The sequence below is a fragment of the Meleagris gallopavo genome, chromosome 5 (genome assembly GCF_000146605.3).
Source record: "Meleagris gallopavo isolate NT-WF06-2002-E0010 breed Aviagen turkey brand Nicholas breeding stock chromosome 5, Turkey_5.1, whole genome shotgun sequence".
Taxonomy (NCBI): Eukaryota; Metazoa; Chordata; class Aves; order Galliformes; family Phasianidae; genus Meleagris; species Meleagris gallopavo.
The window spans coordinates 49559013-49581323 of record NC_015015.2 but is presented as its reverse complement, the minus strand read 5'-3'; the positions used below and the strand labels follow the sequence as shown (position 1 = coordinate 49581323).

General features: G+C 42.7%; 1 protein-coding gene across 1 annotated transcript in view; it reads right to left on the bottom strand.

The window, feature by feature from the left end:
- Positions 1-2470: 2470 nt before the first annotated feature.
- Positions 2471-22311, bottom strand: part of TRMT61A (tRNA methyltransferase 61A) — a 20570-nt gene continuing 729 nt past the window's right edge. The window contains exons 2-4 of the mRNA XM_010711955.3: positions 20528-20892; positions 12111-12377; positions 2471-3871 (exon numbers count right to left, since the gene is read on the bottom strand). Of these exons, the coding sequence (XP_010710257.1) occupies positions 3543-3871; positions 12111-12377; positions 20528-20858 (927 nt within the window). The 5' untranslated portion in view covers positions 20859-20892 and the 3' untranslated portion in view covers positions 2471-3542. The remainder of the gene's footprint in view (positions 3872-12110; positions 12378-20527; positions 20893-22311) is intronic.

The window sequence follows — 22311 nt, the reverse complement described above, 5'->3', positions numbered from 1 at the left end:
GCAGAAGCTGAGATGGAGCCCTGCAAATAGTCTCTGAGAGCCCCAGCCCTCCTTTTCTGAGCGTGCCCTGCTCCCAGCTGCATCAGAGGTGAGTTTGAGGCACTGGACACCACTGAACTGCAGCCCAGGAGCACACAGTTGTCTCCAGTCTATTCAGAAGGAACCTCTATGGCAGAAACGTGCTGCCAGTGTGCTTGAGCACCTAATGATGCAGGCGGCTGGGATGTGCACTAGTATTTACAAGCAGATCTAGACTTGCTGCATCTCTGAGCCCCCGCCTTTCTGGGTCACCACGACTTCCGCAATCATCCCGCTCACCAGGACTAATGGAGCACAGATGTACTCTCGAGGGAGTGTGTGAACCAGAACCCTCATCTCTGGAACACTTCCAAGCAAGAGCCATCTCCTCACCATCACGTAGCCCAAAGTACCTAAGGAGAACAGAGCAGGAAATCAGGCAGGAGAGGAAGTTCATACTGCTTTTGCTACACGATCCCTTTCAGTTTCTCAAGCACAATTTATATTCACATCTTCAGAGGAAAAGTTTTGTGCTAACAAGTAAGAAGGAAACAACCACAATGAGATACAGATCTGCGATGCTTTAATTAAAGCACAGCTAGACAGTGAACAACAGCAAGCCTCTCGAGTGTTTCACAAGCCTCACCTGAGTCATTATTGTTTGTCTTGTAGGTTGCAAGGTGTCTGCTACTGCTGGCTTGGAGGGCACGGAGCACATGGGACAAGCAGAACCCAGCTGTGAGGCAGAGGCGGGTATTGGTGCTTGTCCAAAGCGAGGGAGGCAGGTGCACAGCAAGAAAGTGGCCTGGCAATGTGTGACTGAGCTGTGGCAGGGCAGGGAGAAGAGGTGTCTCATTCTAGACTGAAGACTAAAATGTCTTAAAAGGAAAGATGAGTCATTGAAAGCGTGGCCCAGGCAGATTCAGCCACTGTGATGGGAAAAACCCGTACTTCTGATTTACCACTTTTGACAGCAAAGATTGCCAGAATACAGAAGTGGATAATCATAAGCAGAACTAAGAGGTGGTCCATGCTGGGCAGTGACCCTGCCTGCTCCCCATGACCCTGCCAGCAAAGCACCAGCAGGAAGTGTTGTGGTGCTGGCTATGGCCAGAATTGGCAACAAGGACACAGAGGCCTTTTTAATATTGCAAAGACAGAAATTAAATCCTTCTCCTGTTACGCAATGCTTGCCTTTCCTCAGCAGGGATCAAATCAATATGGGCAATGCAAAGTCAATGGTTTATTTCAAGGGGTTTTGAATTGGGCTTTGTAGGCAAAGAAGCATCAGTCTTGTTTCAAACTCCACGAAGACACATTGGTATTTCCATTCCATGTCTATTTGTAGGACAGAAATGTGACTTTGTTCCTCTTTAATCCTGTTTGAATGTCAGAAAAAAAAAAGAATCCCTGAAGTTATTTGGAGAAGAGGAGGCTCAGAGGAAACCTCACTGCACTCTACAACTTCCTGAAGGGAGGTTATGATGAGAAGGGGTTTGGCCTCTTCTCCCAGGCAACAAACAGGACCCAAGGAAATGGCTGCGAGTTGTGCCAGAGGAGGTTTAGATTAGATATAAGGAAGAACTTTTTCTCTCAGAGAGTGGTCAGGCACTGGAATGGCCTGCCCAGGGAAGTGGTGGAGTCACCGTCCCTGGCAGTGTTCAAGAAGCATCTGGATGAGGAGCTATGAGATATGGGTTAGTAGCTTGTGGTAGCAGTGGTAATGGGAGGATGGTTGGACTAGATGATCTATATACAATTTGCAGGTTGCTTCCAACCTTACGATTCAATGATTCTATGATTATCCCTGGTGAAGATTGGGGATCCCACTTGTTAGAAAGTGAGAATCACCTCCAGGTAAGCAGTCTCATAGCATTAACTTTCTATTTCCTCGTGCCTTCTTCTGGTTTATTTGAGTCCATCAGCACCATTTACATGGTGGCAGTTCAAGCACAACAAACGTGCGTATGCACCTACACACACATCACTACAACACAGCCACCAAACCATATCAGCAGTTTAGCACAAACCTGTCTGGAGGAAGTTAACAACAGCAGAAACAGAACATTCACATAATTTCTGGAGAAAAGCTACGATGGTAGGCCTGCTTACATAACTGATTTAGTGCTACAGAATTGCTTTCTGCCTTTAATCTGCTCAACAGTTTATCTTTGCTGTCGTAATCGGTTGAGCTTTCTTTAAACCATTATGGATTAGCATTCTGCCATAACATGTTAAAAGCTTAGCTTTGTTTATTTTTGTCAAGAATGGGGGAGGGATATCAGGTTCAATTGCTCAGGCAGCAGGTTATGGATGGTTATTTTTCTTACAATCAACATATGAAAGTGCCAAATGCAAGGCACAGCTAAATATTTCCAGAGATGGTACTAGTGGCTGGAATATCTGTGAAATTGTTAAAAAAAAAACCACATTAAATAAAAAGAGGAACTTCAACATTTTTCATAATTATTTTACTCTGTAAATAATAACACGTAATCCAGCATTCAAAAAGTTCATCTCGCCCACCAGCTTTTATGGAATATTGAAGAGTAAATGGTCTAAAAACTTAATTAATAAGGCTGATTAATGGTTTTACCACGTTTCCGTTATTGTTGCCATTTGGAGACAAGGCCTGCCAAAAGCAATCTTACTGTCATTCAGCCGTAGGACGATAACTCACCATCATGCACATAAAACACCAAGCAAACTGCACCTCAGCCACACTGCTCACAGAGAGAAGTTCAGGTAACATTCCCCATCCATTTTCACAGTGGATTCATAACACTGACAGCAGATGACCTGTTAGAAGATTATAGTACAAATCCATGCCTGATTTTCTACTATCAATTGATAGCAATACCATTTTAGACCAAATCCAACAATTAGCACACTTATTCAAACTGTGTAATCCAAGTGATTTGCAAATGCCAGAATGGAGTAAGAGGCTGTGATCCTGAGTGCTGCCAATAGCCTTCTGTGCAGCTCTACACTATTCCAAGGAAACACTAAAACTGTGACCTGCTATGCAGGCAACCATACGGCTCTGCAACTTTCATATCCAAAAGGAAGCAAAGAAGCACTTCCACGTTCCTAAAAGCAACACGCACACGCCAGAGAAGTTTCAAAAGAGAAGTGTCTCGTGGTGCTGTGATAAAAACATCAAACTGGGGAAGTCATTCAGAAAAGAGGAGGAAAAAAATCCATCTTGTTTGTGATCAGTGTGCTGTTTTACTTTCTTATCAGGAGGAATCTCTATCCCACACATTCCAATGAATGGCCACTTGCTATTACTTTGTCTTTCTGACGGCAAGCGGAGCACCGCTCCAGAGTTCCAACATTCCCTTGATGCTGCTCTGGTGAATGCTTGCGTGCTATTTAAACAAAGCATGTTCCAACTAAATCTGACTATATATGGAATTCCCTGACAAGGAAAAATTTGGATGCCCTACAAAAAATAACCATGAAAACGGCAAATGCACACACACACACAAAAAACACTCCGAACTTCCCCAAGTTGAATTGGACTAGAAGAGGCTCTTAGTGGCAAAGGTCAGGTACCCAGTGTGACCCACCATCTCCCTCAGTGGCACGCCGCTTTTGAACTGCACCGTTCCTTGCTGCAGATTAGTGCCCGGGCTACCTTGGTTTGATGGGTTGCTGCTGTCAAAGTCAGCGCTAGAATTATCCTCAGCTGCTTTTCCAAGGTCAGGGATTTGCAAGCTAATTGTCCTTACATTGTATACTCGGAGCAGAATTTCCAAGGTGTTAATCTCTGTAAAACCGTACTCTTCCATTGCTAGGCAAGTTCTCTGGACTTGTTCAATGCAGGGGGAGAAAGAGCAGATGCGGCCACCTGCAAAAGAAGACAGGTAGTAGGTAAGAGAGCAAAAACACAAATGAGGCACTTTTTCTATTTTTTCAAATTCTAGCTGCATGTAGAATTACAATTAGGAGCTGGACTCGATGATTCTTATGCGTCACTTCCAACTTGGGATATTCTAAGATTCTATGAGTTATACAAAAATAAAAACAATTCTGAAAGAAAATCTTCATCAGGCAACTCCTGGGATCAAAGCGTCAGCATCAAGCAGTGATGACTTCACAAGATGCATCAGACACTCTGATAACTGCATTGGCAAACTCACTCATCTTCCAAACCCAGCGTTGCCCACCACACTTGTTCTCTTAAAGTCACTTGTTCTCTTAAAGTCAATTCCCTCAGGGCCGTGCCTCTTTTGGAGTCACTATCCACTGTTCTGGGCCGAGGCACTGCTCTGAAGCTGGCAACTACACAAAGCCAGAAGTCATTCTCCACACACTGTACAGAGCTGCCTTCATTAGAATCTAAGTGTGCGTGCACACACGCTCTGACAAAAGCGGCTGTGTTTATTTGGGAACGATGGTATGCGTGTACAGAATAAAGTAATCTCTCCAGGCCATAGATGGAGTGCTGTTAAGACTTTACCCTTTTAGTCAAGCTGACTAGCTTGTCTCTTGAGCATTAAAATTTACTGAATACCACATCGGGCAGTTTTACAGCAAACACACCAAACCACGAGGGAAGGGCTCTTAGTGACAAACTAACGCTCACCTCCTCTGCACATGGCTCAGTTTGGATTCCACATTCAGAGCACTAATAGGCTCCCTACAACTTTCTGCTGGCTACAATGTCACCTTAACAGCTGAGAATAGAATGATTCAGATTTACTCTGAAAAGCCACAGCCAAATCAGATCAAAGAATTATAAGGACACTGCCATAAAGCCAGGACATGTGCTTTCACCCAGGACACAGTGTCCCACCAGGGACGCTGCCCTTCCTGAAAAGCTTTTGTGCTGGGGGAAGGAGCTGGACAATGCAGCTTCAGCCACTGTTTCACTTCTTACAATTAGATGAAAATGTGTGCTGACCTAATTTGCATTCCTTCCCAGCCCTCTCCCAGGCTCATCCCGTTGAGCCTCCCAAGCCCTGTTGTCTAAGCAGTTAAAAAACCCGTGCAGCTGAGAGCAAAGCATCCTGCTAAAAATAGAGGCAATGCAGGGGCTACACGAGGCCTGCTTTATCTCAAACTCACTCTTTCTTCGCCCCCCCCCTTCTCATTTCTGAAGTCACATCTCTAAAAAAAGAAAGCATCAGGTCTGAGAGTGTCACTGTAGCACTCCAGTTACTGCACAGCAATGATGTGCCGGGCACTGATTGGGGAAGAACACTTTCCATGACCATTAATCCACCACACACTAAGCAGGATTTAATTTTAGTCCTGGGATAAAGTCTCCATAGCCAGCAGTTCTTATCATGCATCTTCAGAACAAAGTACCCCAGACAAGTAATTCCCCGGAGTGACAGTTAAAGAACAAATCTAATAACCACCTGCAAAATTAATGCTGGTTTGTGTCACTATTAACCAACTCTGGAGATGCCAATTTAATTGCACACCCGGTCTGTTAGTTCCCATGAAATTAGATTTGTATGCTTATCAGCATGGCCAGCACTACCAGAACTGCATCCGACAACTCTTCCCTTCTGGCCAGGCAGTACACTGCCATGGTTGTAGATATAAAAGAGAAAAGCTCGAGAAGAAATTTCTGTTACGTAACTAGAAAGTCACTATAATGACCATATGGCATAGAGAACGATGCCATACTCTTACTGTGTAGGGAACTGAACAAACGTCTAACTTAGCTAAATGTCAGTTCACAGTAACTCTTTGTCTGCGAAGAAAGAATCTGCACTGAGATCTGAGACTTACTACGATTTCATTCAGGCTTTTCATTTTTTGCATTCATATTGAAACAAAAGATGGCAACATATTTACATTTACAACAAACCTGTTCTCCTTATTTACTCTGACTGCAAAGATTTCAAGACATTTTTAGGCACAAGCTGTGGATTCACAGAGGAAAAGTAAGAAGCCTGCACGCAGTTGCAGCAACACAAAGCTGCAGACCCGCCTACGGCTCTTGTCAAGCCTCCAATTAAAGCCAGAGCAACCTTCATTTTGCCTCAGGATGGTCAGCTGAGCACAGCATGGCAGCACCAAACTTGGTGTTAATTTATCAGGCTGCCTCCTCACAAAGCAGGCTGCTTAGGGAAGCAGGACTACAGAAAATGGGCTTCTGAGCCACTGGGTAGAGAAGAAGGTGCTTGTGATAGCTGACATCCAGATGGCATCTGTCAAACAGGAAGGAGGTCTTCTTTGCTGTCTCCTCTCAACATCACCCTGCAGGCTGGGTTGGACTCACGGGCTGAACTCGTTTCATTAAGCAGGTGTTAAGGAAAGGTTGGAAGGCTGCAATTAGCAGAAGGCTTGAAGGTAGAAATGAAATTGCAGCTCCAGACTTACAGAGACTGCCTAAAATAGATTTGGGACGCTTCATTTGCCATGGTGTTTTTAGCTGCAAAAAAAAAGTGGACTCTGAGCAAAAGAAAAGCAGCACTGAGAAGGACATGCTCTTCTGCTGAAGGAGCAGGATTTCTAGGTGCATGCCAGGTTCGTGTTCTCTCAGAGCTCTCCTTTTAGGAAAGCTACCGTTCCTAAATTTGTTTAATGAGACCTGTGTGTCATCATAAATGGATACAGCAATTATCTGAGATTAATCCTGTTCACATTGGGAAGCCGTGTGAGCTTTTTGATCTGAAGAGCTGTCTAAAAATGTGTTTATTCATGTATAATGCCTCTGACAAGTGTTAAAGTTGAAAAGAAAATAATGAGTCTGTATTAAAGACTTAAATTTCTTTTTCCACCTTCAATTTTACAGAGAGTGAGTTTATTTGAGACATTTAATGGAGAGGTTAAATCTGAATCTGTAGGCTGGAAGGTGCCCACACAGTCCTGGCAGCCACTGTAACCAGCAGTGGGGTCAAGAGCCTATTAAAATTAAAGTACAATTGGAACAATTAGAGGAGAGAGCTTAGGGGAAGGGGAAGAAATAAAAGAGAGGATTTGCATCTTCAAAGCACTGTACATTTTTTTAAGCATGGCACTGAAAAGTATCTAATTAATAATCAAGAGACACACCTTGCTATCTTTACTAGAGATCAGTGCCTTGGAAGTTGCTCCTCCTTCCAGCACAGTTCTTGGTATGCTTCTGTGCAACTCCACCAAGCAACTGTGTTTCTGGTTTGTCTGAGCAAAGAGTAACACCTCTACCAGTTCTACTTACCTAAAATCTGCATGAGGTATCCTGCATGGAAAATCTGGCACTGCTACCCAATTGACACAAACTCAATGTATCCTCATGATATGAAAACATGTGTCCAAGTTACCTGCCCTCTCTTTTGCAGGTTGCTGTATGCGTCACAAGTGCTCTGCTAGGTTTGTTCATCATCACAGTATTACTCAGAGGATGTGAAAAGAACATATGTAGTGCAGCACTGCTAAGTTCCTGAGAAAAGGGCCCATAATTTTGGAAATGGTTCTGTGACGCAGAAAATGCAGCACAGCATTTTTATTCCTGGTAAGAGAACACGGCTCTGGGTTTTGGGATTTCAGTGCATTGTGATAATTGGAAGATTATGTTACAAAGATCCCATGGCACGATCATTATGTAGGGGCGAGGCAGGAAAGTCACAGAGCAGCATCACCATGGCATTTACTCTGTGCGAGCAGGACACTAAAAATATTGCCTCTGCAAAAGGGGACAAAGTGTCCTTTAAATGAGTGTGTTCGTGGGCGATTTGATGCAGCTTCCCTGACAAGTGAAATTAGAGGATCTGGCTGTTGTTAGAAATTAAAGGATGTTTCTTGATTCAGAAAAGAAAAATTTTCCCAAATCAACTGCCAGCTCATAAATGGGAGCTCGATGCCATTTTCTGCAAATGTGACCTTAACCTCCATGTTTGTAGGTGCATCCTTCCAAAGCAATTCATTCCTACAGACTGCTATGGAACTGGCAAAAGCATGTATCAAAAATGAAAAAAAAAAAAAAAGTTGGCACCAGACTCATGAAGAAAATCTAACAACTTCCTTTAAGATTCCCTTCATCCCCAGCTTCTTTCTACAAGCTGTGCAAAGTCCAAATATTTTGGCCAGCATTCCACAGCATAGATTACAGTGCAGGAAACCTGCTTAGCTCATGACAGGTGAGGGAATCACTTCTGCTTAGGCTGCTGGGCCAGACCCATTGTGTGCACCTGAGCTAAAAATCCCTACAACCTCAGCTAGGTTAATGCCTTCCAACAAAGCTCAGCAAGCACTGCTTGGGAACCAGATGGAATTTGAGAGTTAGCACCTACTTCTGATCCTAGCAGGGCAGCTCTGCGCTAGACCAGATGGTCCCTCAACACTGGGAGGTTGTTTCAAACTATCACAGAATCATAGAATTGTTTGAGGTGGAAGAGACCTTTAAAGGTCATCTAGCCCAACTCCCCTGCAATGAACAGGGTCACCTACAGTTAGATCAGGGTGCTCAAAGACCTGTCCAGCCTGGCCTTGATTATCTTTAACTTCACCTTGAGCAAACTCTGCTTCAAATCAAAGCAGGTGGCACACTAATAAAGGTTGGTGATGATGTTTTACAGACACGTATGGCTTTGTTCATTTATTCCAAAACAACCTCCTATGGATATGGGAAGCATTGATACAATCTTCAGTACCACCTGCATGGGTGGAGGAAGAAAGTTCAGACAGCACGCTAGACTGGCAGGCTCCACTTCCTGCCCTAACACATTCCCTGTGTGTTCCTGAGGCAGCTGGGGTTCAACCAGCAGCAGCATCACATTGCTGCCCTCTCAGCATGGTTCAGCCTGGGGGGCTCCCAACCCAGCTGCCATGGAAGCGGCTGAAGATTTCAGCTGCTCCTCAAAGCCATACCTGGGTGGTTTGAAAATGGGACCATGAATAACCCTCTAGGGCTCAGGAAAAATAGCCAGTGAGAGTTTCTGCATGGAACTGGTATTCCCTGAAAGCACCAGGGAGGAGGGAAGCAAAATCTAAATGAAAATTAAATCCCTTACCTACACCAAAGGCTACTGGGAGGTTGGGGTGTTATTTATTTGCTTATACAGCAACTGTAAGAACCAAACCTGGCAGGTTAGGACAACAATGGCTATGGTAGAGGAAAAAATGCAAGCAAGACTTGTTTTAAGTCCACTGTGAACTAACAAAACAAACAAAAGACTTTGGCAATGAAAAGCAACTACTTCTAAGAGCAGAGTATTCCTAAAAGGTTTCTTCAGTGGCAGAAATACAGAGGCCCATACAGGGAGGTGTTAGGACGGAACTTCCGCTGTAGGGCTTTTTGGTGAGACCTGAAAGACCTGAACGTGTCACTCAATTCAGGTGAGATCACACAGATCACTATTTGACAAACTCATAATTTAGGGGCTTTATGGAGAGAGGAGATGAAGGTTGAACATAAGAAAGAAGCTTTTTTACAACAAGGGTGGTGATGCACTGGCACAGGTTGCTCAAAGATGTGGTGGATGCCCCATCCTTAGAAACAGCCAAGGTCAGGCTGGACAGGGCTCTGAGCACCTGACAGAGCTGTGGGTGGTTCTGTTCAGTGCAGAGGGTTGGACTGGATGGTCTTTAAAGGTTCCTTCCAACTCTAACAATTATACGTATGTATGTATGAAATAGGCCATACTTAGAGAGCAGAGTAGGTGGGTACAGAATTATAATCAAAGCACTACAGTATTCAGCTGGGAGACGACTGAGTCAAAAGTTTCAGGGTATTTAAGTACTGTAGGATGTGGAGGATATTTCTGTTACCTCTCATTTTTTTCATTCTGTTAAATTATTCTTTTTTTAAAATCTAGCCTGAAGGGGTTAACAGCAACTTTGCAAAAAGCCACGAAGGTCAGATTCTGCTATGACTACGGAAAAGCATTCATCAGCAGATGCTGCAAAAGGAAGACAGTGCAGGTTTGGAAATAAAAGCAAGTTCTGCAGTGCAGCAGTGCCTGAGAGATATTACAAGCAGCATTTCTGCTTGAAAGCGTGACTGGTGAAATGAGCACAGAAGGATGCAGCTGAGATGCAAGCCTGAGCATCAGCAGATCATATCACCAGAGAACAAGAACCTCTGAGTCAAAAACACTCTGTGCATTTTTATCCTTTTAGCTCTTCACAAGTTGGCAGTGCATTAAACGGGAGGCCAAGCTATCGTAAGCAGCATATTTACAGCCTACTGCTAGGCATAACGTGAGTGATAAATGTACTCTGTGTAGAGGATCATTAACACTCAGCCTACTAGGAGCTGCAAGACTCAGGATCTTAAGCATAAGTAGGAGAGAAAATACTGATTTGATAAGCATTTGTTAAGGTCGAGAACTCTCTCTTACATGCAATCTCAGCTGAAAACTCTATAAGGAATATTGTGGTTCTGAAGAGGAGGTTAACTGGATACTATATATTGAATTCATTCAGCCCTGACTTCAACCTACTTACCTTACGACCTCAGCGAATGAATGACCACTACCTGGCAGCACAGATGCAATGTTTACATTGTGCATCACAATAAAACCTGCCACGTGATCCTGTCCAGATGCATGAGAGAGGATATGGAGGGAAAAAAGTGCAAGGGCTCATTCTCTCCAGAGATCCTTATCACCGAAATGGAGGTGAGCAGCAGCAGTACATGCACAACCTCTTCTTACTGCAGAAGAGCTTTAAATATTTGAAAACAGCAGTAAGCAGCTTCACCCTTTGACTGGTGAAACGCACACGACGTCACTTTACAGACAAAACAAAATGCAGGGTTTTAAATATTTTTAATATTAGCTTAGCAGGTGTAACCTTGTAGCACAGAAAGGTGTAGCCAAAGAGTACTGTCAGTTTGCTACTATGGTACCTTTTATCTGTTTTTCAAATGCTGGAGTCAGACAGGGATTCAAACCTCGGAATTGCTCAAGCAGCCCTGCTCAGTATTCTAAACATGCACCACTTAAATAATTCAAATTGGGCTGCGCAATGCAGCGCCTTCTAAGCTGGGAAGTCAGCTGAGTGTTGTGCTCACTAGATTAGATAATTTGAGCATGGGAAGGGCATTGTACAGTGCAGTGAAAATTATTTTTTTCCCAGGACACACTGGAAAGCAGCTACAAATTCAGCTGTTATCCTTGCAGGTACAGTGTGCTAATTAGTCTCTTTCTATTTATTTACTTTTTAAAGAATGCGTTGTTTTTGAAAGCTTCCTTGAAAATTTTCCATGGTAGTGGAGGGAGCCCACTGCCTGCGTTGGTCCTGATTCAAACACACTCAGTGACCATTAAGAACAAGCCTAAATCCTGTGATTTAGACCAAGCGATTTACCTAAAGTCAGTACCCTGCTAAAGTCGTGTCCCAGCATGGGCACTGTTCTGCACTCCATACTCTCTTGATTTCTTAGAAAAGCCACTTCATAGCCTGGCAGAAGTTAGCTCAGATTCATACTAGCACAGCTACACTGGCAGAACAGCAATCAGGGGAAAACTTATTTCAGGATAGGAGAATGGTTTATTCCCTACTTTTTAATAGGGAAAAGATTTATTATAAACAGACAAAACTCATCCAATCCCGCACTAGCAGTCGCCACTCGTCGTCCTCCAGGAGCAGCTGGCACAAGCTGGAACACCCTTTAGGTTCAATTCCTACTGCAGCCAATATCACACTTCCCATTAGCTCTGACAGCAGAGATTTAAGGTAGAAATCAGGATGCATATTTAAGTATAACCACATTTTCTTTAACATTATTGATGTGGAGCATTGTTAAACTGGTCCAATTTGCAATGATTGATGTAAAATGATTCTGAACACCTTTTATACAAACACCTTTCCACTGAAGTGCCAAAGAAATTTGCTTTCAGCATTTATTGTTGCTGCTGCCTCCCACACACAACCTCAGATCTAGAAAATGCACTAGACAAAGGTTCAAATGTTGTTTTCTTTTATAAAATGCCCAATAATCGTAGCAGCTAGCACAGACCTGTAGGAAAAAGTTGTTCTGCTCTTTTCAAATCTTTCCCTGCAAATTGAAGACCTCTTTTTCATCCTTTGAAATGCTTAGAGACTTTGACATTTGAGAACAGCGATCACATGACGGAAAGGAGCAGATCTAGCATATAGCTGAGAGGCAGAGACAGTACTTCCTAAAAAGAGCTAAGTGCAGTTACCTTCAGCTTTTAAGGCTGACTTTGCATGTCCAATGGCTTCCCATGGGGATGGAATATCCAGGAACACAGCGTCTGCAATGTCTGAGACACCAAATCCATTCTTGCAGACATCCTGGTTGGTCACCGTGACCAGATGCTCTACTCCATGCTCCCGAAACTCCTCCTTGGCCTTCTCAGCCCTCTGTTGGTGGAACTCCACTGTGTACAGGTGCCCCGTGGGAGCCACTGTCCTGATGAGAGCGTGGGACAGGGACCCGCTGCCTGTACCTAGAAAAGAAAAGCAGCTGGTGAAATGCCTTTTGATAGTGCTAGGCACTGCTACAGAGATCTTCTTCATTAGTCCTCTTTAGAACACTAAATGAAAAACAAAACAAACAGGAACCATTGGTTAAATTAACAAAAGAGAACAGTCCTTCCCTCCCAAGGAGAGATGGACCAGATGACCCAGGAAACAGTTTTCAGGGTTCTCAAAATGTTAATTAAAAATCTGTGAGGAAAAAACAATGCCAAGGGCCAGCAATATAGCTATAGCCCTATAAGGGCCATGGGAAAACATCAGGAATTAAATGCAGTGGGAAAATATAAAGAAAATCAACCCTAGATTTTTTTCTGCAAGCGCAAGACTCTTCTGGGGTAAAAAGAGATGAAGGCAAAGTTCAGCATATTTTCAAAACCTTACACTTCATTAAAACAAGAAAGAGATGTTGGCAAGAGCCCATGTTTGAAAACCCTACTGGTATCTGTGCAGACAGCCAACCTTCATGACACGGAACCTGTTTTGCCCAGGCCTCTCTGTCACACACTGGCCATCCTCAGCACACCCTGAAATTACCCAGAATGGAGGCCCTGGGCTCCCTGCAGTCACACCAACCAAGTGTCCTGACTGCACAGGTGGCTTACTGTACAAGTCTACACTGTCTAGTGAAGTCTAATGAGATCCTCCACATCCCCAAAATTGTACATAAGTACGATCACCATGTACAGTCACAGAGTAACCATTAGGATACAGACTTTTCCTTGTTTGAGCTTGGTAATTTGGGAAACTTATTTTTAATGATCTATTGGCATGTTAAATACATAATGACTAATGACCAACGTTTTCACTGAAGAAAACAGCCATATACCAACTCGTATTGCAGATTACTCACTGAAGTGGCATTTAGCAGAATAACCCACCAAACTCAAAGCCCCACAGCAACCCCAAATTATCTGTGTTTATTGGTTTATAATTCTGTACTTGGAACACACTTTTCCTGTAGAAAGAAAATCTATTTCTAGCTGTCTTCAGTGACTGTTCAAGCTAAATTTCAGCCTGAAGCAAGTTCTTTTAAATCATAAAAACTATTGCAAAGGACAGAATCTGAAGAACAGCAGTGGTGGAGAAAGCTCAGAAACCAGCAGAGAGGAAATTAATTAGAGGATTCAGAGGTTGGTATGCTGCCTAATTGGAGCAATACTTTCCTGACTCGGACAGGAAGTCAGAGTTTAGTGACAGATCCAAAGTCCTTGCCCTCTAGTCACATAAGGGGTGAAATATTGCTAAGGCACTGGATTTGAGCTGACAGCTCTGAGAAGGGAGCCATTCAGACCATGAAGAGCTCAGGGCCCACATTTGACATGAGACCAACCGAATGCTCTGCAGAATGGGCACCACTTCCCTGCTTCCCTCTGGGAGGGCCCTGACCCTGGCAGGCACAGCAGCACTTTCCCATCTTTAATGGGAGGGAGGACCTCAGATTTTAGCACTGGCCCCAAAAAGGTCCAAGAGGAGAGTGAAACTGGAATATAAACATTTACTTTAAGTGAAAATTCATGCATCCACACCAGTATCACAACAAAGCAAGCAGAAGACAGAGGGCAGTTACCTGTGCACACTTGACAAATCACCCACTTGCGGTACCAGCTGGCTCTAAATATTGACATAAACTTTTCACTGGTCAAAACAATTAATGGTATCATGGCAGCCACGTGGCTGCAAAAACTCAATAATGTACACACATAGCAAAGAAACAGCATTTCACTGTTTTTTTGTAATGACAAAAGCAGGGATGCCCATAAGATGCTAAAATGATTGAAATCTGCCATTATGTTTCACACCAGAAAGCAGGACTGCATGACTGAGAACTTCTGCAATCCTACAGAATGTAATTATTTTACCTTCCTAACGGGCAGTGCTGCTGACTTTTTGCATTGTTCTCAGCTCATCTGCAAGAGTGAATGGGAGGTCTGCCAGCACAGCTGGGATGGATGCAGAAGAGAGGCAGCTTGTGCACGTATCCAGTTTCCTTGTTCATATCTTTTACATTTTTAATCTGCTTTTCAAAACACCAGAGAAGATACAGTTTGTCTCCTTCCTACAAAATCCCACTACGTTGTTTTGGTTTATTTTCCTGTACTTTTTTTAATTCACAAACACTCCAAAGCCAAACCCAGCACCAAAAACAGGATGCTGGAAGTCATCGCTTGCGGGCGTGTATTACAGACTGAGCTTTTGTCAAACAAGGTTACCAGGAATTATTTGTTGTTGACTGGCTACTGCAAACATGAGAATAATACAAACACATCACATTTTACACTGACATCACTAATGAGAAGAGTATTTCTGAAGATGCTGTCTGCCTCCTCCATGACAACACTCTCAAAACTGCAGGAAACAAAGAACAAGGTGGCTATGAATCATCCACCATTGCAAAATTTCTTCTTTTCTTGAAGAGATCACAGATTCTGAACCCAATCCTGTGAAATGATGATGACCCTCGGCTCTCATACGCCTGACAGTTAACACACTTGTTGTGGTTCATCAGGAATATCCTCACTGGGGTCTGGCAGTTCAGCACAGTTCTGTACTCAAGCACAACTCCTAACGCTGTCTACAGAAGGCAGGTTCAAACCTTTATTTCTCTTATATTACAGAAGGGGAAATTAATGTTTATATTCACCTCCTCCCTTGCAAATCTGCAATATTCAACATCTGAGCTTTCTCAGCACCTTCTCAACTCCATTTCTCTCCACCCATCTCTGACACCTCTAAGCTCAGAGGAGTGCTTCTACCCTCTCTCAAGACAACAAAACCAGCACAGATTTAGAAGGATTTATATCCTAGATGAAACATTCGGGCTCAGTACCTATCGATACCTGTTTCTGATTTACAGACAGCAAAGTACTGATCACATGAACAACCCAACAATTCCCCCGACCTCAAAAAGATTTGTTCTTCTCACTGTCTGCTGATTCAAGTGACACGTTTTCCACACAGAAGCCTCCATGTATCTCAGCATCATGAGGCAGCATCCACACTAACATCAGTCCTCATTTCAAGGCTGCAGCAGACAACATCTGACCCCTTCAGAAATAACACCTGCTACTTCAACACTGTGTGGATACACATCAGGAGAGCAGTCGAGAGAAACACAAGCATTCCAACAGCATCAAATACAGCACTTGATGGAGAGCTGAATAAGAGGGAACACACTTCCACTGTTTTCTGCTTAGTCTGGTTTTCTAATTTGCTTATCCTCCTGGAATCCCACCCGTGCTGCAAACACAAGAGACCTGATTTTGTGTTCCACTACGTTTTCTCTATGCTTGCCTACCCCAAAATTTCCCTTCTGTGGCTTTTCCCTTTTTAAGAAAGGAAGTAAAACTGTGATTTCGAACCCATTGATGTTTACAGCTGTGCTTATTCAAAATATTTGCCAGGTTTATTATGGCAGGTTTGTAATCCAAACGAAAGCTGAGGAAGCTCTTAAGTGCATACATTGGTTTATATAACACAAAAACAGGAAAAGTGGTGTCATTAATTTCTGGATCGATGCAGTATCTAGTAACATTTTAATAGAATAGAAGTATCTGCTGCAATATTTGGCTACACAAGATATTCTAAACTGGGCAAATACGAGAAAACAATCAGTGTTGCTCTATTAGTCTCCTAGCTACCACACTTAAACCTAGCAAATAATAAGACGGGTCATGAGTCAGCCATGAGAACGGATGGAGCCTCACAACCAAAGGAGAATTAATCTTTAGGCATGGCTAAAAACTCCACAGCCAGTATCTGAAGAAACACAGCGCAGAGGAACACTGCTCACTGTACATGACAAGTTTATGTAATGGGAGAAACGTTTTAGTGAATATATGATGAGATCTTAAGCATCTGATAGTCCTAACTTAAAAGTCTGTGAGGGCAGTTGGGCACAAATCATGGTGAAAGAGGTGAGAAACTACAAGATCAGGGACAGACGGAGGGAGGAGGAGAGGGAGAAGGAAATGGCCTGGCTACTGAAGGAGGAGATGGTGCATCAAGCAGTTCCCTTTACAGATGACCTCCTTCTCTTGCCTTTCTGCTGTGGACATGCTGCCCAAATGGGCATTTTAGGAAGCAGGCTGGAGGCCAAAGAAGGCCACTGTTCACTGGATTCAGGAGCTGGGGAAGGATGGCATGGAGGTTTCCAAGGCTGGCACTGCCTACAAAAGGAATGGGAATGTGAAAACTGCAAAGAATTTGCTCTTAGAGATTCAAGAGGCAGAGTTCTTTAGGGAGGGATCTTCTGCAAAATGGAGGTGATACTGTGAAGTTCAGAGCTGCATGAGAAATGCACTTTGTGGTCAAATGAAATGGTAAGGTGAAAAGAAGCCTGGAAAGCCTGGAAACAAGAACTTCAGGGTACCAACAGCATTCCTCAGCCACAGGGCTGCACCCATTGCAGAGATGCCTCACATGGCCACAGTTCTACTTCAGTTCTCTGGTATGCCAAGAGAATACTGTGCTCTCTGATGTTGGTACAGATGAGGCTTTTCTTCTACTTCAGAAGGTGTTATAAGGAATCACATATTCGAGTTCTTCTCTCTCTTATCTGCTAAGAGGCAGTTATGGGAGACATTATAAAACTTAATTAATATGAATACGTCCCAAAATCAAATTAATAGTTACCAAGCTTTGTGTACATAAAAGATCCAGCTGTAGAGTTTACACACACTTATGCCACAGAGATGGTGCAGACATGAGCAGTCAGAAAAGTCACAGCACTACAGCTGACTTGCTGGGACTCCACTATAATCTATTAATCATTTATTAAGTATCCATTAATCATTAAGTCCTCCTTAATTTTTTATGAGCGTACTCCTAACAAAATCTACACTCAAGACCACGAGTTTGAAAATTTCATAACTGTTTTGGAGGAGCTGCAGTGTAAGGCAGGCTGGCCACAGGCTCCTGTTACCCCTCCACAAAGAAGCCATGGGAACGCAGAGGACTGTTCTCAGTCTTCACAAATCCCATCTGTGGCTTTGGAACCCCATTGCTGTGTGGCAATGAACAGGGTTTAGCAACTTTTAATTTGGGACTTAGCTGAAGGGAAACAAAAATCCAATTAACGTTTTTGCTCATGTGAGTCTGATTTTGTCGAGGGCTGAAGGATCAGTGGGATACTGGTCACAATACTTTTGACTAAATTACATTTTGTCTAAATACAATGCTCTGTTGAAACCAAAATATTTCTTAGATTTATCAGATTAAACGAGGTTTCACAGTGCTGCACTGCATTCCCTGGGCAATTCTGAGAGTAAGGACAGACACTTGTTTAGGTCTTACCAGGGAGAAAGGACAGTAAAATAGCCTAGATAAGTAGGTGCTGGAATAAAAAAAAGAGGTCTTTACTTACGTTTAGCAACAATATCAGAAAGGTTTCATATTTATTCCAATGTAATAAATCTTAAAACAAACAAACAAAAAATTAGTTGTCAAATGGAGTCATTACTCTACAGGCAGCTGCAATCACAGGACTGAAGATAGCCTTGGCTTGGAAGATGGTGCAAAGTTAGTTTTGGAGCTTTGCAGAGTGGTGAAACAAAAGAGATTGAACGTATTCCTTTACTTAAACAGTGACTGCACATGCAATGAGCACAGGTGAGATCAGAGTTACCTGATGAGAGTGAAAGTTTCACACTACCCACTTGCAGATATTGCAGCAGCTATCTCAAGTGTCCTTTACTTCTGGAAAGATCGGGCTGCCAAAAACTCTTTTCCAACTGGTGAATTCCTCAGGTCAGGGACCAATACTTTCAAGAGATCTTAGCTCCACCAGCAGTTTTTGAATTTCAACGTACTTTCATAAATTAGAAATTAGCAGGAGACAGAAAAGGGATCATATTCCTATGCCTCCATCATGAAACATCAAGCAGATGCTGAGTCTCCTTACAGCCTCAATAGAGAATGCTGGGATGATTTTAATTATGCATGTGTTGCTGACCCGCTCACTCTTTATGTATTTATTAAAAATGATTAAAAATGGTAAAACCTGTATTAATATGCTTGTATCGGTTATGACAGATCATTATGAATCAATTTAAACTGAACAACTCAAGTGATATACAATTAAGCCTTACTTTTTAAACTGATTTTTCCTAACTACACATGTAAGATAATATATACCAGTACTCACAACATCAGAACATGACGCAAAGGACATTTTGTCTTACTTCACCCATTCTTTCTATGTACACTTGTGCAGCTTGCTCCCCAGTTCTGCTTGCTCACCCCAGCTAGGTGCAGGACACCTGCCAGAGCCTAGCAACAAGGAAAGGGGAGCCTGGCCTGTTTACTGGGCCTGTTTTGCCCCTCCAGCCCCACAGCAACTACGTGTATCAGTTCATGTTCAAATAATAAAAAGACAGACTTCCATGCTAATTAATGCTCAAGATACATCTAAAGACTAACAGGAAGCAGACTCAAATGCCATTACTAGACCAGATTTCCTGCCTTGTTTCTGTTAATCACCATTGGCTAGCTCCTCCTAAGCCACACAAGGTTAAACAAGCACTAATGATTTTCGATTGCTGAATGTGGCCTAATTTTGGATGGCACCAAAGTAAGTTACATCATCATACTGGAGGCTCCAGTTGTCAATACATGTAACATTTTTTAATTCAAATCATCAATTCAGTCATAAGCAAACCTGCAGTAAGAACTCTTGCTTTAAGATTAACTCATGACTCAAGACACAGTACTCCCTCTTTCTTTGTGAACAGTAAATCTTTCAGGCAGTACAAGCACAACGTTAGTAGTAGAACTGTTTGTTTTCCCTAGAAAGCTAAAGTGAAAACACTAATTAGGACAGCACAGACATTAAAATAAACCTGGAAACAGTTTTCCATTAACAGAAAGGATTGTTTGTATGGCTTTTGACTCACAACATTTCTGAGAATGTGGATCGGTTAGCTCATCAAGCATTTCCATTTCTTAGCTATTCAGATAAATGAGCTTTCAAAGATTTTCATCTTTCATCATTACTGACAACAGTAATGATGCAGCTCTGTCCTTTAACATTCACCTATCCCAAGAAAGGGGCCAGGAGCTTCTACATGGCCTTGTCTGTTTCCAGCATGCCCACTTATTACTTATTATGGGTATGACTGGATGCAGATAAGCAGCACTTCAGTTGTGTTGGAAAGCAGCCACAATACCCCAAAGCTGCCCAGCATTATGCTTGGGTAGGCGCAGGAAATGTTAAATGCAAGTTAACACAGTGCAGTACAACCCTGTCACTTTGCCATATCTATGCTTCAGAAGGAAGCACATTAAACTGCTTCCTAAAAAGACTCAAAGTAAACAGACAGAAAAAACGAGGACAAACTATCTACAGTTCACATTTTTGCAAACTACAGAGATCAAATGAAATCAAGCAAGCCTCATATTGCCTGCAGCAACAAAATCATGAAAGTGTTATTATAAACTGTATCTAGCCATGAAAATAACCATCTACATGAAATCTAACTCCTCCTTACTTAGAAATTATGTAAAATTATGGAGCTGGTAATAAGTTAAACCACGTTTTGAAACAATGCACAGCACTGTGATGAATGCATCATCTGTTCAACTATGCCACTGCAGTGAGCTCTGCATGAAGTTGAAGTGCTACAAGTGGATCACAGCTGGGAAGAGAACAACAAAATATACATAATTCTATGATATCACATGATAGAAATACTGACACTTGATTTCCCATATTACTAGCTCCAGTCCCTTGCCATCTTTCACTAATTCACCTCAGTGATGTTCTTGTAGACTGCTAATCCAATGTCTGCCTTTTTATTCAAATCATGTGTTTTCAGAAATATGTCTGAATAACTTAGCAGTTTTAGATAAGGGAAAGAAGATTGTTTATATATTTAAGATGAATTAATCATGTACTCAAAGGCATGCGTACATAAGGCTGGCATACTGAAGCAACATTGCTTGTTGGAGAGGCAGTAGTTGATAGCATGTGCAAATGAAAGAGAATTACTCCATGTGTGGGCTGGGAAAATTGTATCACAATGGAAAAAAAAAAAGAGAGATTTTGCAAAATGTAAAGCTAAGTGTGTTTTCCATGGAAAGTGTTGGTGTTAGCTCTTAATAAAAGATCTCAAACTATTATTACCTGATTCACATACTATGGAGCCTGGCTTCAGTTCTAACATCATGGTGATTACAGAGATGTCAGTGGAATACAGGATCTGTGTCCTGTGTGGAAGATTCACAGTCCACAGTTCTGGAGTTGGATGAAGAATAAAAACCCATCCTCCTTTACTGCAGGTCACTTTGGAGCCATACTTCTTGCCTATGAGATCCGTGGAATGCCGGATGACCCCATATTTAGTCTGAGTTACACTGCCTTGCTGGACTTTCACAGGAAACATGGATTCGTGGCCCAAGAACACAATAGCTGTGTCACCATCCTTGATTGTATCACCATATTCAACAAAACTCATTGCAAGAGTCTTGTGCTGGACTGGTGGTCGTCTCCTAGAAGGGAACAAATGCCAAGACAATGTCATGGTGTTACGATGAAGCTATAAGTACAGACAAGTTATTTTATTTCCCCAATATAAAAAAAAAAAAAAGAAACATACTGTGCAAGCAAGATGTTGGCAAGAGAACTTCATGAAGCTCAGGGACCTCCCCTCGACACACTCCTCACCCAATTAAAATCAACAAGAAGATCTCACTGAGTTGAATATAACCACTATTTGTATCATTGTACGGTACATTTACAAGCAAAAATTAGCCAATCTGTTAGCATTTACAGCCTGCTCCCCAGTGCTACTGGGAAACTTGCAAGGCAGTATCCATTTCAGCAATCTGTTTGGTTCCAGTTCACAAGCTCTCAGAATATGTTGTTAAGAAATGACTTTTATTTTCTTCTGCTGGCTTATCCCTTGGTGATTTACAGCATGCGACAACTGTGACTTGCCTGGATCTCAATCACCAATTATTAGGGCCACTAGCAAAAGTTTACTTGAAAGTTTTCCAAGTGAAGCTTCAGAGATAAGATAAAGGTAGTATCTGCATTAATTTACGTTACATTAATTTATTACATTACATTAATTTAAATCTGACTGAATACAAAGAAAAAACACTGTGGCCTTCAATTTGCCATCGGGGGGGTATAAAGTGATTGTCTGGGAAGTGATCCATGCTGCAGCTGAATGTAAACAATCACTTGCCAGCTAATGCAAACACTTTGTATTGTTTTAGCCCCCTGTTCTGAGAGCGACAATCTTAAATGCTGTTGTCTTGGAGAAGAAAACCTCGAAATGAGAAGGCAGCTTACAATAAAACCTGGCACTGCTTTTCAGATAAGGCAGCTAACAACCTAAGCTGCAGGCTGATCTATTCGTGGAAAGAATTGTGTAATGAGGTGATCCCAAGTTAAGAGATTAAAGTCTACGACATAAGGTTCTGGGAGTTTGATTCCAGGTAGCTGGACAAGAAAATTAAAAGCAGCATTACTTCTCACAGAAAAATAGAATCACGGAATTATTTGAGTTGGAATAAACCCTTAAAGACCATCCAGTCCAACTCCCTGCACTGAACAGGGACACCCACAGCTCCAACAGGTGCTCAAAGCCCCGTCCAGCCTGACGTTGGCTGTCTCTATGGACGGGGCGTCCACCACCTCTCTGGGCAACCTGTGCCAGTGCCTCACCACCCTTACTGAAAGAAGCTTTTCCCTAGGATCCAAAAAGCCCCAGCGGTGGGGCTGTGGGGAAGATGGGGCACAGCCAGCCCTACTCCCACAGCACGCAGCACTTCATGGCATTCCTGAGCAAAAAAAAAAACAAACAAAACACCATGCTCAGCAACACGGGGATCGCACCAAGCCTGGGGATTTTCGTACGGGAGGGAAGGGCAGCACACAGCAATGCCACCAGCCGATCCGGG